The 14,843-nt window shown below is 49.8% G+C and overlaps 1 protein-coding gene, 1 non-coding gene and 1 pseudogene across 2 annotated transcripts; 2 read left to right on the forward strand and 1 right to left on the reverse strand.

Moving 5' to 3' along the window:
* Nucleotides 1-1,092: 1,092 nt before the first annotated feature.
* On the reverse strand, nucleotides 1,093-3,771 carry LOC131861807 (uncharacterized). The gene is made up of 4 exons (XM_059214974.1): nucleotides 3,703-3,771; nucleotides 3,286-3,492; nucleotides 2,533-3,180; nucleotides 1,093-1,719 (listed from the first exon to the last, which is right to left on the reverse strand). The coding sequence occupies exons 1-4, from the start codon at nucleotides 3,769-3,771 to the stop codon at nucleotides 1,093-1,095; spliced, it is 1,551 nt and encodes a 516-aa protein (XP_059070957.1).
* A 10,624-nt stretch (nucleotides 3,772-14,395) lies between these two features.
* Nucleotides 14,396-14,549, forward strand: LOC131062123 (5.8S ribosomal RNA). Its single transcript, XR_009110730.2, has one exon. It is a non-coding gene; the product is annotated as a 5.8S ribosomal RNA (ribosomal RNA).
* A 227-nt stretch (nucleotides 14,550-14,776) lies between these two features.
* LOC131062236 (28S ribosomal RNA) overlaps nucleotides 14,777-14,843 on the forward strand; it is a 2,664-nt pseudogene continuing 2,597 nt past the window's right edge.

A 14,843-nucleotide genomic window follows, 5' to 3' on the forward strand; every position in this document is an offset into this window, starting at 1 on the left:
CCGCTCTGCCCTTAGTGCGGCCCCATAACATCCTCCCCCACCAAACTCGTGGTGACGTCCCCAATGCCCATGTAGCCTGCTCTGTGCTCTGGGAGGAAAACCATTGTTGAGCACCTAGCCCAAAGAAGGAGGACTCCCCGAGTCAGGGATCTCCGTCTCTAAGTTTCCATTGCGTTGGTTCACATCGTTCCTGGATGCTTCCTTTGCCAACCAAACAAGTCTGTCCCTCAGAGGTTCATACGACATGCTTTCATGGTCATCCCATGACCAATGATCGAGAGCCTGAGAATAAAGTGTCAAGGTTTCTGAAATCTTCTAACCTTGGTCGGATCCCTTAGTGCTGATCCGTGAGTCCATCAGTTCCTCATAACGGATGAAGTCATGCTCATCCCAGTTTGTCAGAATCTGTTCTTCACTGTTCAGTCCCTCATTGAACCCAACGAAGTCTGGGAAGGAATTGATGAAAAGATGAGTCAACTCACCTCCGAGTCATTTGAATGACAAGTGAGCTGGTGAAGTGTCTGCTTGATCCGACCCCTACAGGGAAGGTTCATTGACTCAAGTCGCTTCGAGTCCTCTGTCATTGTCTTCTACCAGTCGTAGTGGACTGAGTCCCAAATCTGCACTTGCCTCAGTTGGGACTGAGTCGACCACCTCCTTGCTCAAGATGATCACCAAGTCATCCAAAATTAGATCGCCTAGATCTGTTAATTTAGGGGAAGGGCACCTCAATCTGCACACGAACTCGTGTGAGAATAGCTCAGCCAAAATTCCAAGTTGATTCAAGGTTGATTCTGGAGGCTGGCCCATCCAGTCCCACCGTGCTATGGCCTTAGAACAACTTGACAATAGAGCTAGGGCACTTTGACATTGTCCCCACTGACCCTCTTCACTATAGCCTAGGATCATAAGATCCCTCAAGGAGATTGATCCCTGTTGATCCCATCTGTTCAGGATGTCTTCCTCTGAGAAGATATCTATCAAATCCGAAAGATGGTTCTCTATTTTAAAATCAATGTATAGACTCACTGAGCCTCCTCTCTATCGTCTGAACTAGATGCAAGCGGTATGAATTTTAGGAGTGCCCTCCTCCTATCTACAACCCGCCTCATCTGATTCTTCAAAAGGTTTGCCAAAAATAGGCAAGGCCAAGACTGGATCCTCTATCAGCTTCGCCTTCAATGCAGCAAATGCATTCTGTTGTTTCTCTACCCACTTCCAACTTCTATCCTTCTTCAGCAAGTCAGTGAGAGGACTAGAGATCCTAGAGTAGCCTTCCACAAATTTCTGATAGTAGTTAGCTAAACCAAGGAATTTTCTTACCTCATGAACATTCTGAAGTGGCTCCCAGTCTCGTATTGCCTGTAGCTTTTCTGAATCTGGACGAATCTGACCATGTCCCACAATGTGGCCAAGAAATGACACTTCTTCTTGTGCAAACGCACACTTCTCCTTCTTCACATACAAGTCGTTCACCTTGAGTAAAGAGAACACTTCCTTGAGGTGCTCCTTATGTTCTTCCAAACTCTGGCTGTAGACAAGTATATCGTCTAGATATACCACCACGCACTTATCCAACAATGGCCTGAACACATCGTTCATCAAAGTGCTAAAAGTTGCAGGGGTGTTTGTCAGACCGAAAGGCATGACCAAGAACTCATAAATCCCATATCGAGTTGTGATGGCGGTCTTCTCCTCATCGCCTGGTGCAATCCTGATCTGAAAGTAGCCTTGTCAGAGATCCAACTTGCTAAACACCCTTGCATCCACTAAGCGGTCAAAGCTATCCGCTATGAGAGGGAGTGGATACTTATTCTTTATTGTCAGCTTGTTCAACGCCCGGTAGTCCTCGCATAGCCGCAACATCCCTTCCTTCTTGCGCCGGAACAAGTCTAGGGCAGCATAGGGAGATCTTGATGGCCACAAATAACCCACCTTAATGAGCTCTGCCAACTATTTTCTCAACTCGGCCATCTCAGGTCCTAAGATCTGATAAGGTGCTTTGGCGGGCGGTCTAGCTCCAGCCTCAAGCTTGATCTAATGATCTACATGTCTCCTCGGTGGTAGTATGGTAGGAAGCTTAACCGGCATGAGGTCTGAATCCTCATTCAGAACATCTTGGGCTACGGAGTTGGAGTTCTTAGATGATTCTCCTTCTTCCCAACCTCCAAGCAAAGTCGCCAGAAACAAGTCGTCCCGACCTCCTCTACAAACCTACTTCGCACTTAGTGCATTGAGCACCAAATTCGACTCTTTGCACTTCACCGTGGGGATCATGCAAGGTCGTTTCAGGTCAAGCACCAAAACACAACCAATGTGTGGTACCACTGCTACTGAAGCACTCGTCAGGAACTCCTTCCCAAGGATGAGCTTGAACTCATTCATCTTGATGGAAACCATGTCAATCGCCCCCTGCCAAGATTCGATACGGATGACCTCCTTCTGGATCTCGCCGCTCACCTTCTGTGCAGGTGCGGTGACAGCCTTGAAATGTGATGAAGTTGGTTACATCTTCAAGCCAAGCTTCATGACCTGCCCCGCCAAGATATAATTGTGAGTTGCTCCTGAATCTATCATCGCCAAGACCCTCTTTGGTCCAAAGTGCGCTTGAACATAGCACAACTTGTGCTTGTCGGCAATATGTTGGTCTATGGAGTTGTGCAAGGAATTGAGGAGCTGCAAAGTGCTCATTCCAGGCATCTTCTTCTCTTTAGTCAACAATGCACTAATCCTGGCCCGCTCTGGACAATTGCGTGCCCAATGATCTTCTCTACCACAGACGAAACAACCTGGCTCGCGCTCCTTCTTTTTCTCAGGGCCTTGATCCCTCTTTTTTGAGTTGTTTCCTTCATGGAACTTCTTTGGCTTCTTGCTTTTCTTGTCACCATCTTGACTCGCAGGAGCATCCGTCTTCTTATCCTTTCGACGAAACTGCTTCTTGTAGTTCTCCGTTTGGGCTCCTACAAAACCCTTAGCCACATCGCCTTTGTAATCCAGCAACTCATCCGCAATAGTGATGGCCTTTGCAAGAGTCTGCACTTTCTGCCACCTTAGCTCGTCCTTCGCCCAAGGTTGGAAGCCCTTGGTGAAAAGGAATAGCTTCTCGAAGTCATTCAATTTTGAGCATTCCAGGTCCAGCACCTGGAACGCCTTCACATATTTGTGGATTGTGCTGGTGTGCTTCAATTCATCAAAGCAAGATCAGATGATCCAATCTGAGTTCCCTAGCCAGAACTGATCATGTAAAGCCACCTTCAAATCTGCCTAAGACTTGATTGGCTTCACAGTTTTGCCTGCACGTTCGTCCGCCTGATGAGTCCGCCACCAAAGTTTCGCACTCCCAGTTAAGTGAGTCACAATCTCCTTAACCTGGGCCTCATCAGATAACTTAGGCACGCATGACAAGTACTCTTCAACATCCCAAAAGAAGTTGTCCAAGGCCTTGTCGTCATGATCGCCATCATAGGATCCAATCCTAGTCACCTTGGAAGCCTGTCCACCTCCTTGCAACAATGTATGAAATAGCTACTGACTATCTTTGAGGAAGCGCACCTCTTCCTTCAAAGAATCCATCTGCTCAGTGAGCTTGGTCCAACTCTCTGACCAGGGATCTTCCAAGTCGGACTGTTCTAATGCCTCCAATCAGTTCTCATGGTCCTGTAGCCAATCTCAGTGCTTAGGATCCTTTGTCTTTGAAGCCACCTTGGCAGCTCGACCTCCCTCCTGAGGTATTGAAGTCTCCATCTCAAACTGGCTATCTGCATCGCCCATCTTATACCCAGATCTAATCTCTGATCCTTTTGACACCAAGTGTCAAACTGCTCTAATACCAACTAGGTATCAGAGTAGGTCACAGTAGATCAACTATCAGCTCTGATACCAACTAGGTATCAGAGTAGGTCATAGTAGATCAACTATCAGCTCTGATACAAACTGTCATGGACTTTCAGATGAGCCCGTGCGGCACCGACGTTCTTTATCGTACTGAGACAAAAATGCCTCAAGATGTAGAACTTCGGCCTATGCCTCTCCCCAATGTGCCGATGCAGAAGGCAAAATAAACTAATCAGATCTGTCCCAAAAGAATAAGGATGCAAAACACAGACCAAAGCAATGCAAAATAAAAGAACACAGACCCAATGAGGAAGTGGGGCGAGTTGCCCAGAATCCACTATTATGATGCCAATGTACAAGGTGGATAGGATACTATGTTGAAGAACACAGATCGCCCCTAATATGAGAAGTCCCTTATCAAGTCCACTTGATTAGACCCAAAATACAAAAGAGCTCCTTGCTCAAGTAGTCTGACTGACTCGCCGAAAGGAGAACCAGTTCACTCCTTGTCTTCAAGTCCCATCGCCTCGCTACTTTTCGCACTTCTCTGAATGCTTCTTGATTGATGCCTTTGCAAATGAAAGTTGCCTCGCTTTTATAGAGGTGGCCTCAGACCCAATTCTGCATAGGTCAGGACCCAAATTCCCTAACCGCTCGGCCCTATCTCGCATAGGTCAGGACCCAAATGCCTAACCGCTCAGATCCATAAGTGATCCGCTCAATGAGAAAGTGCGATCACTGCCAAGTCAGCCCGTTGGAGTAAAACCCGATGTGAAATACATACAACCCCACCTTGGGGAAATAAAAATAGGTCCACTTCAGCCCCATGCAGGTTGGCCTGCTCTGCCCTTAGTGCGGCCCCATAACAGGAGGTGCATGCTTTGATGGGTTGACTCCCTGGGTTGAGCATACCGTGCCAACCTCAAAGACCATACGGTATGGATGAAGTCAGAAGTTGGGTCCGATGACCGATTCGATATGTAGGCATACTCGTGAGGTCAAAATTTGGGTTTGATGACCTGCCATGCACAGGAAGGCAGAATTTGGGTCGGATGACCGAGTTGATGGCCTGCCATGCGCAGGAAGGCGAAAGTTGGGTCTGATGACCGAGTTGATGGCCTGCCATGCACAGGAAGGCGAAAGTTGGGTTAGATGACCGAGTTGATGGCTTGCCATGCGTAGGAAGGCGGAAGTTGGGTCCAATGACCGAGTTGATGCCCTGCCATGTGCAGGAAGGTGGAAGTTGGGTCGGATGACCTGACATACGCATGGAGTCCGACTCGGGGGCCGATGTTCGATTCGATGACTTGCATTGTGGGTAAAGTCGGAAGTTGTGGTCTTTGACCCGATTCGATGACCAGACTTCGGCTATTTGAGAATCAGACAAATAACTTATAAAGGGGAGGTATTGTTCTCGAGCATCCTCCCCCCGTGCCCGTTTATGTCGATTGATGCTGGTGCTCGACTAGTTGGAGCGCTCAGATGCAAAAATCTTGCACTAGGATTTATCGATTGTGATGGACATGGCAAGTCTCTTGATTGCTATGTAGGAGCTCATCGGGAATCTCTATGCGGCCTCGGTATGGACTCAACCTGTGGAATGGTTTGGCAATGGTAGTCACTCCAACACGTCCTTGCAGTGGCCACAGAGGTGATTTGAATAGAGCTCCAGTCTAGCTTTTGGGTTGCTTGGCGAACTGGTATAGCCACGATCGAGTTCTGGCCATGAACAGTTTAGATAGCTCTTGGGCTCTCTGGGACGGAAGTCAGAAGTTTGGGCTATTGTCCGATTTGATGACCATTCTTTGGATGTGTGAGAATTGGACAAATAACTTATATACGGGACTATGTTGTCTCACGCAGCTCCCCCCATGCCCCTCTATCTTGACCGATGTTGGAGCTCGAAAGGGTTGGATCGCTCAGATTTATAAATGTGCACCACCATTTGTCGAGTGTGAGGGACGCGGCAAGTCTTTTGAATGCTTTGTGGGTGCTCTCTGAGAATCTCTTTCTGGTCTTGACACAGACTCATCTTGTTGAATGGTTTGGCACTAGTAGTCGATCCAACATGTCCTTGTTGTGGCCGCCTAGGTGATTCAATTCGAGCCCTCGTCTAGCTTTTGGGTTGCTTGTCGGATTTTTCCCTATCCGCAAGTGAGCTCGGTCCCTAAACATTCAAGAAACCCAATTGCTATGTGCTGACTCTCTCTCTTGCGAGCCTCCATCTAGCTTTTGGGTCTCTATGGAATGGAAGTCAGAATCTGGGACCATTGTTCGATTCGATGAGGCAGACTATGGTTGTGTTAGAATCAGAAAAATAACTTATATAGGGGAGGTGTTGACTGGAGCATTCTCCCCCGTGCCCCTCTAACTCAACCAATGCTGGCACTCAAACGGTGGTAGCGCTCAGATTTTCATTCAGCACTAGCATTGGTCAATTTAGAGGGGCATGCAAGATTCCCGAATGCTATGCGAGGACTCTAACAGAACTGCCTATTGGTTTCGGTATGGATGCAATTGCGAGAGTGGTTCGGCAAAGGTAGTCATTTCGATGCGTCCATGTCATGGCCAAATTGATAATTTGATTTGAGCCCTCGTATAGCATTTGGGTCTCTCGATGTGATTCTACATTCTAGTCCCTTTGGGCACTGCTTGAGCTGCATCCCAGGGGGTTCCCTTCCCAATAATCTGCCTCACAACCCGATTGCTATGCGGTGAGGCTCCTCGGCCGCCTTGGAACTATCTCTGTATCAGACACATCGCGGGATAAGGGGGTTGGCAACAGTAGCCACCCCAAGCGCATCGGATACTTGGACCATTCCAAGGTAGCCCTGAAGCCTCTTCTATCTAGCCATTGGCACCTTCTCACCGAATCCCTCACCTCGCACCCCGATTGCTATGCGGTGAGGCTCCTCGGCTACCTTGGAACTATCTTTGTATTAGACGCATCGCAGGATAAGGGGTTGGCACTAGTAGTCACCCCAAATGCGTCTGATGCTTGGACCATTCCGAGGTGGCCCTACAGCCTCTTCTGTCTAGCCGTTGGGGCCTTCTCGCCACATCCCTCGCCTCGCACCCCGATTGCTATGCAGTGAGGCTCCTCAGCCGCCTTGGAACTATCTGTGTATCAGATGCATCACAAGATAAGGGGTTGTCACTGGTAGTCACCCCAAGCGCATCCAATGCTTGGACCATTCTAAGGTGGCCTTGAAGCCTCTTTCATCTAGCCGTTGGGTCTTTTTCGCCGCATCCCTCACCTCGCACCCCGATTGCTATGCGGTGAGTCTCCTTGGCCACCTTGGAACTATCTATGTATTGGATGAATCGTGAGATAAGGGGTTGTCACTGGTAGTCACCCCAAGGGCATCTGATGCTTGGACCATTCTGAGGCGGACCTGAAGCCTCTTCCATCTAGCCGTTGGGGCTTTCTCGCTGCATCCCTCACCTTGCACCCCGATTGCTATGCGGTGAGTCTCCTCGGCCACCTTGGAACTATTTGTGTATCGGATGCGTCGCGGGATAAGGGGTTGTCACTAGTAGTCGCCCCAAAGGCATTTGATGCTTGGACCATTCTGAGGCGGACCTGAAGCCTCTTCCATCTAGCCATTGGGGATTTCTTGCCACATCCCTTGCCTCACACCCTGATTGCTATGCAGTGAGGCTCCTCGGCTGCCTTGGAACTATCTGTGTATCAGACGCATCATGGGATAAGGGGTTGGCACTGGTAGTCACCCCAAGTGCATCTGATGCTTGGACTATTCTGAGGTGGCCTTGCAGCCTCTTTCGTCTAGCCTTCGGGGCCATCTCGCCGCTTGCCGCACCTCGCACCATGATTGCTATGCGGTGGGGCTCCTTGACTGCCTTGGAACTATCTATGTATCAGACGCATCGTGAGATAAGGGGTTGTCACCCCAAGTGCATCTGATGCTTGGACTATTCTGTGGCAGCCCTGCAGCCTCTTTTGTCTAGCCGTTGGGGCCATCTCGTCACATCCCCCACCTCGCACCCCAGTTACTATGCAGTGAGGCTCCTCGGCCACCTTGGAACTATCTTCATATCAGATGCATTGCGGGATAAGGGTTTGGCACTGGTAGTCACCCCAAGCACATCCGATGCTTGGACCGTTTTGAGGCGGCCTTGAAGCCTCTTCCATCTAGCCGTTGGGGCCTTCTCGCCGCATCCCTTGCCTTGCACCCCGATTGCTATGTGGTGAGGCTCCTAGGCCACCTTGGAACTATCTTTTTATTGGACACATTGTGGGATAGGGGGTTGGCACTGGTAGTCGCCCCAAGCGCGTCTGATGCTTGGACCATTCTGAGGTGGCCCTGATGCCTCTTCTGTCTAGCCATTGGGGCCTTCTCACTGCATCCCTCACCTTGCACCCTGATTGCTTTGCGGTTAGGCTCCTCGGCCGCCTTGGAATTATCCATGTATCGGATGCATCACGGGATAAGGGGTTGGCACTGGTAGTCAACCCAAGCGTGTCTGATGCTTGGACCATTCCGAGGCGGCCCTGAAGCCTCTTTCATCTAGTCATTGGGGCTTTCTCGCCCCATCCCTTGGCTCGCACCCTGATTGCTATGCAATGAGGCTCCTCGGCCGCCTTGGAACTATCTGTGTATTGGATGCATCGCGGGATAAGGGGTTGGCACTGGTAGTCGCCCCAAGTGCATCCAATGCTCAGACCATTCTGAGGCGGCCTTGCAGCCTCTTCCATCTAGCCATTGGGGCCTTCTCACCGCATCCATCACCTTGCACCCCAATTGCTATGCGGTGAGGCTCCTCAGCCACCTCAGAACTATCTCTATATTGGACGCATCGCGAGATAAGGGGTTGGCACTGGTAGTCACCCCAAGCACCTTTGATTCTTGGACCATTCCGAGGTGGCCCTGTAGCCTCTTCCGTCTAGCTATTGGGGACTTCCAGCCGCATCCCTCACCTCGCATCTCGATTTCTATACAGTGAGGCTCCTCAGCTACCTCAGAACTATCTCTTTGTTGGACACATTGCGGGATAAGGGGTTGGCATTGGTAGTCACCCCAATCATGCCCAATGCTTGGACCATTCCGAGGCGGCCTTGGAACCTCTTCCATCTAGCCATCGGGGCCTTCCCGGTGCATCCCTCGCCTCGCATCTTGATTCCTATGTGGTGAGGCTTCTCGGCCACCTCGTAACTATATCTGTTATTGCTACTACATCCCTCAGCTAGTAACCTCCTCGGCCACCTTGAAATGTTCTCTTTGTCAGAGGCGTCATGGGATAACGGGTTAGCACTGGTAGTCACCCCAAGCATGCCCGATGCATAGACTGCTCTGAGTCAACCTTGCTTGCAGCCTCTCACATGCATAGACCTCTCTGAGTTGACCCTGCAGCCTCTCACGTTTAGCCTTTGGAATCTCGCCTCACAACATGATTGCTATCCTTGCTGCATCCCTTGCCTTGAGCCTTGATTGCTTTCTTGGTTGCATCCCTCCTCTCCTCACAGCTCGGTTGTTATCACTGTTGCATCTGTCGCTTCATGCATCTAGCTATTGGGCCCTTCCCACCACACCCTTTGCCGCACACCTCGATTGCTATCTCTACTGCATCTCACACCCTGATTGCTATCTCTGCTACATCCCTCGCCTGTCACTTCTACATCCTTCACCTCACACCTCGATTTCTATCAATGTTGCATCCATCACCTCACACCCTGATAGCTATGCGGGGAGGCTCCTTGGCCACCTTGGAAATTTCTACATGTCGGACGCACCACAGGATAAGGGGTTGGCACTGGTAGTTGCCCCAAGTGCGCCCGATTCTTAGACCACTTTGAGGTGACCTCATAGCCTCTTTCGTCTAGGCTTCCTACCTTCAATGCCCTTTTTACACCTTGATTGCTATGCTCGGGCTCGTTGGCCTCTATCACCTCTCTGCAAAGAGTGGCACACTGATTGTTGGGGTAAATCGTAGCAGTCCAATCTTTGGCCTTGGGCCATTGTGAGGGCTGATTGACTTCCTGTGTGCATCTTGTGTTTGCCTAGTAACAAACTCGATGACTTGTAATCGGTCTTGTTCCTGATTGTTCTTGGAGGCAGTCTTCAGAACTCTTGGATTTGACCTATCACTCAAACTGTCCTCTTCTGAGGATGCCTGTGTGTGTGTGCTTGTGCCATTTCCTTGACGATATTAATGAGATATTAAAGAGCGGAGTGAGTGCCTCGCCTAGCTATGTTTGGGGCTCTCACTCCCTTACCCGGTGTGCGACTGCTTTGCACGTAGGTTGTGGAGCATCGTGACTCTTTCGATGTTTGGCAGTTGTCTTCTGGTGATGCGTTGGTCCCGAAGTGTACGTTACTAGAATTTGTGCAATTGTTCTCAATCTTTGGCACGTTCCTTCATTGCAATTGGATATATATCTCCATTTATACACGTAAGCTTCTCCCACCTATTTAGCGTTGTCCCACTCTCAGCACTCTCATGGTCTCCTTGGCTTCTCTCTCCCGTGAGCGAGCTCTCTTCTCGAGTCTTTTCCATGTCCCATGGAGGTTGCCTTTTGAAATTCGGGCACACAAACATGACCAGATAAGAGCAGAATTTCCTATGAGGAGAAGCTCACCTTAGGGAGCAGCAATGCCAAGTGTTTTGATAGAGGGTACAGAGGAGGTGTTGTTTGGGTGGTTGCACAAAAGAGTGCTATAGTTTCACTGAAGGTTGCTTCTTCATCTCCGACAAACTCTTCGAGGCAAAAAAGTTTGTTTATGGGGTCGAGGTGGGACTGCTCATATGAGGTGCGCCACCAAAAGTGCGTAGGGGGCATATACCTGGGAAATGGATGTCTCTGAGTGGCCTTACTTGATCGCATGCACGGTGCATTCTCTAATGGCAGGACTGTCGTGAGCTTGTGCAGTTCAGATGTTTTCGAGTAAAGGGTTCCGTATGGGATTCTTCCTAGGCTCCTGTGAACCGAGACTCTACATCATCATGCTCCAGCACCCATGGGTGCTTCATGCCTCGTCGAGCTCTTTGTTGTGGGCGATTAAGGCTGAGGCCTTCCTTTGAGAGGGGAATTGTTCAGGTTGGTCAAGGCGGGATTGTTCGTGCGGGGTGCCCCACCAAAAGTGCATAGGGGGCATATGCCTGGGAAATGGATGTCTTTGAGTGGCCTTACTAAGTTGCGTGCATGGTGCACTCTCTCATGGCATGACTATCGTGAGCATTGACGGTGTAGTGGTTTTTGTGTAACGGGTTCTGTATGGGATGTTCTTCCTAGGCTCCTATGAACCGAGGCCCCTTGTTGTCGTCCTCCGGCCCACAGAGGGTCCTGTTCCCCCATTAGGAGGGTCGCAATGGTCATGGAGAATGGTTACCCAAGTTGCACTTGAAAGGGAATGATTTGTGCATCGGTCAAGATGTGCTCGACTGTGTGGCTTGCACCACAACATGTGTGTAGGGGGCATATACCTAGGAAATGGATGTCTCTGAGTGGCCTTAGAATTGAGGTGGCTACATGCACGGTGTCGCCTGTTCAGATAGATGCGTTGTGAGTGGGGTCGATTGGGAGTTTTTGGGTAAAGGGTTCCTTACAGGATGTTCTTCCCAAGTGCTTGTGAACCAGAGCTCCTTGATGCCACGTTCTAACTTTCACACGTCTTTTCCTTCCAGTGCGATGTTCTTTGTCGGCGCTTGGCGAGAAAGTCGGGCGACGGAGAATTGTTCTATGCGGTCGAGGATGGATTTTCTGTGCGGGGTGCACCACTCCAAGTGTGTAGGGGGCATATGCCTAGGAAATGGATGTCTTTGAGTGGCCTTACAATTGAGGTGGTCGCGTGCACGACGCATTTTGCACAAATTTGACATTCGCGAGTAGGTTCGGCTTTGAGACCTAGGGTAAAGGTCTCTAAACAAGATATTCTTCCTAAGTGCTTGTGAATCAAAGCTCCCTATCCTACCTCTCCAGCTTGCACTCATTTTTTCCTCACTCCAGGTCTTGAGGAGCACACTGCTCGATTCCCACATCTCCGTCCTTGGTCAACTTTGGGATGCAGGCGGGTTTTGTTCGATTGCAAGGATGGGCCACATGCTTTCTAATTTTGGTTTCCCATGAGGGCGGGTCTGCCTCGTGGTCTCTCTGGCAGAGGCTCGATGCGGCCTGCTCGTGGCCAGAAACTACCTGGTCGATCCTGCCAGTAGTCATATGCTTGTCTCAAAGATTAAGCCATGCATGTCTAAGTATGAACTATTTCAAACTGTGAAACTACGGATGGCTCATTAAATCAGTTATAGTTTCCTTAATGGTACTTTTCTACTTGGATAACTATAGTAATTCTAGAGCTGATACGTGCACCAAATCCTGACTCTTGGAAGGGATTAGATAAAAGGTTGGTGCGGGCTCACCCGCTACTCTGGTGATTCATGATAACTCGACGGATCGCACGGCCTTTGTGCCAGCGACACTTCATTCAAATTTCTGCCCTATCAACTTTCGATAGTAGGATAGAGGCCTACCATGGTGGTGACAGGTGACGGAGAATTAGGGTTCGATTCCGAAGAGGGAGCCTGAGAAACGGCTACCACATCCAAGGAAGGCAACAGGCGTGCAAATTACCCAATCCTGACACAGGGAGGTAGTGACAATAAATAACAATACTGGGCTCATCGAGTCTGGTAATTGGAATGAGTACAATCTAAATCCCTTAATGAGGATCCATTGGAGGGCAAGTCTGGTGCTAGCAGCCATGGTAATTCCAGCTCCAATAGCATATATTTAAGTTGTTGTAGTTAAAAAGCTCATAGTTGGACCTTGGGTCGTCACGGTCAGTCCACCTACTTAGTGTGCACTGGCCCTCACGTCCCTTCTGTCAGTAGCGTGTTCCTGGCCTTAATTGGCTGGGTCGCGGTTCCAGCGCCGTTACTTTGAAAAAATCAGAGTGCTCAAAGCAAGCCTATGCTTTGAATACATTAGCATGGAATAACGCGATAGGAGTCAGGTCCTGTTCCATTGGCCTTCGGGACCGGAGTAATGATTAATAGGGACTATCGGGGGCATTCGTATTTCATTGTTAGAGGTGAAATTCTTGGATTTATGGAAGACAAACCACTGCGAAAGCATTTGCCAAGGATGTTTTCATTAATCAAGAACGAAAGTTGGGGGCTCGAAGATGATCAGATACCATCCTAGTCTCAACCATAAATGATGCCGACCAAGGATCGGCAGATGTTGCTCTAAGGACTCCGCCAGCACCTTCTGAGAAATCAGAGTGTTTGGGTTCTGAGGGGAGTATGGTCACAAGGCTGAAACTTAAAGGAATTGACAGAAGGGCACCACCAGGAGTGGAGCCTATGGCTTAATTTGACTCAACATGGGGAAACTTACCAGGTCCAGACATAGTAAGGATTGACAGATTAAGAGCTCTTTCTTGATTCTATGGGTGGTGGTGCATGGCTGTTCTTAGTTGGTGGAGCGATTTGTTTGGTTAATTTCGTTAACGAACGAGACCTCAGCCTGCTAACTAGCTACGCAGAGGTTCCCCTTCGCGGCCAGCTTCTTAGAGGGACTATGGCCTCCTAGGCCATGGAATTTTGAGGCAATAACAGGTCTATGATGCCCTTAGATGTTCTGGGCCGCACGCGCGCTACACTGATGCAACCAACGAGTTTTTCTCCCTAGCTCGAAAGGTTCGGGAAATCTTGCCAAATTGCATCGTGATGGGGATAGACCATTGCAATTATTGATCTTCAACGAGGAATTCCTAGTAAGTGCGAGTCATTAGCTCGTGTTGACTACATCCCTACCCTTTGTACACATCGCCCATCGCTCCTACCGATTGAATGATCCAGTGAAGTGTTCGGATCACGCCGACGGCGACAGTTCCTATCACTGACGTCGCGAGAAGTTCATTGAACCTTATCATTTAGAGGAAGGAGAAGTTGTAACTAGGTTACCATAGGTGAAACTGTGGTAGGATCATTGTCGGTTCTAGCCCCTGAATCATGTAGGGGAGGAGGCGAGGGAGGCACACCGAGCTCGCCTCCTTCCCGACCCTTGCCCTCGACGATGTGTGGACGGTTGGGCCTCACTGCATGGCTCGGCCCCAGGTTCCACACCGTCAGCTTGAGGTGATCAAATGCCATGATCAGGTGCATGCCCTTTTTTGGAGAGGCCGAGTCTCTATCCTATCGAGTTTGCATGCCCCCGATTGCGCGCGCGGCGTCGTCCCGGCGATCTGTCATTTCTACGATGGGAAGTCAGGACTGCTGCAACCCCCCGTTACGTCTCCCAGGGGAACAACATGTCACTTGGAGCGTTCCCCGCCACTGACGAGTGCACTCTCAAGCGCTCGATTGTGGGGCAGGACCCATCCTTCGGCTGTAGGGTTCTCTTGAGGTGGCATCCTCTTGTGCGATGCAACAGGGCAGGGACACGCACCCTTCCAATGCCCCCTTGCACTGGCGGATAGTTCATGTCAAACATCCTACATCGGTGCGAACCACACCAAGAATTCAAAAACATTGAAGCGTGGCCCAGGCGCCTTTGTGCATTTGTGTCACCAGAAAAAAAACATGAATAAGATAAAAAAATGACTCTTGGCAACGGATATCTCAGCTCTCGCCATGATGAAGAATGTAGCGAAATGTGATACTTAGTGTGAATTGTAGAATCTCGTGAATCATCGAGTCTTTGAATGCATGTTGTGCCCAAGGCCTCAACCGAGGGTACGTCTGCTTGGGCGTTGCACTCCAAAATTGCCCTCTCGCATGGAGGAGCTGAGATGTCCATCTGTGCCTGCCAGTGGCATGGTCGGTTGAAATGAGCACAAGGTCCCTCGCCCCGTCGTGACGAGCAGTGGTCTATGCGGGTCGGTGTTGGTTTGTGCGGGTCGAGCAAGGCCAAGTGTGGAACTTCAATCGGGCCACAGCGGCCTGCCAGCGTGCGGGTAAAATGTGCTTGGCCCCTTTGCCGCATCCCCAAGTCAAGCGTGAATACCCACTGAGTTTAAGCATATCACTAAGCGGAGGAAAAGAAACTT

This window comes from Cryptomeria japonica, chromosome 2, assembly GCF_030272615.1.
Source record: "Cryptomeria japonica chromosome 2, Sugi_1.0, whole genome shotgun sequence".
Taxonomy (NCBI): Eukaryota; Viridiplantae; Streptophyta; class Pinopsida; order Cupressales; family Cupressaceae; genus Cryptomeria; species Cryptomeria japonica.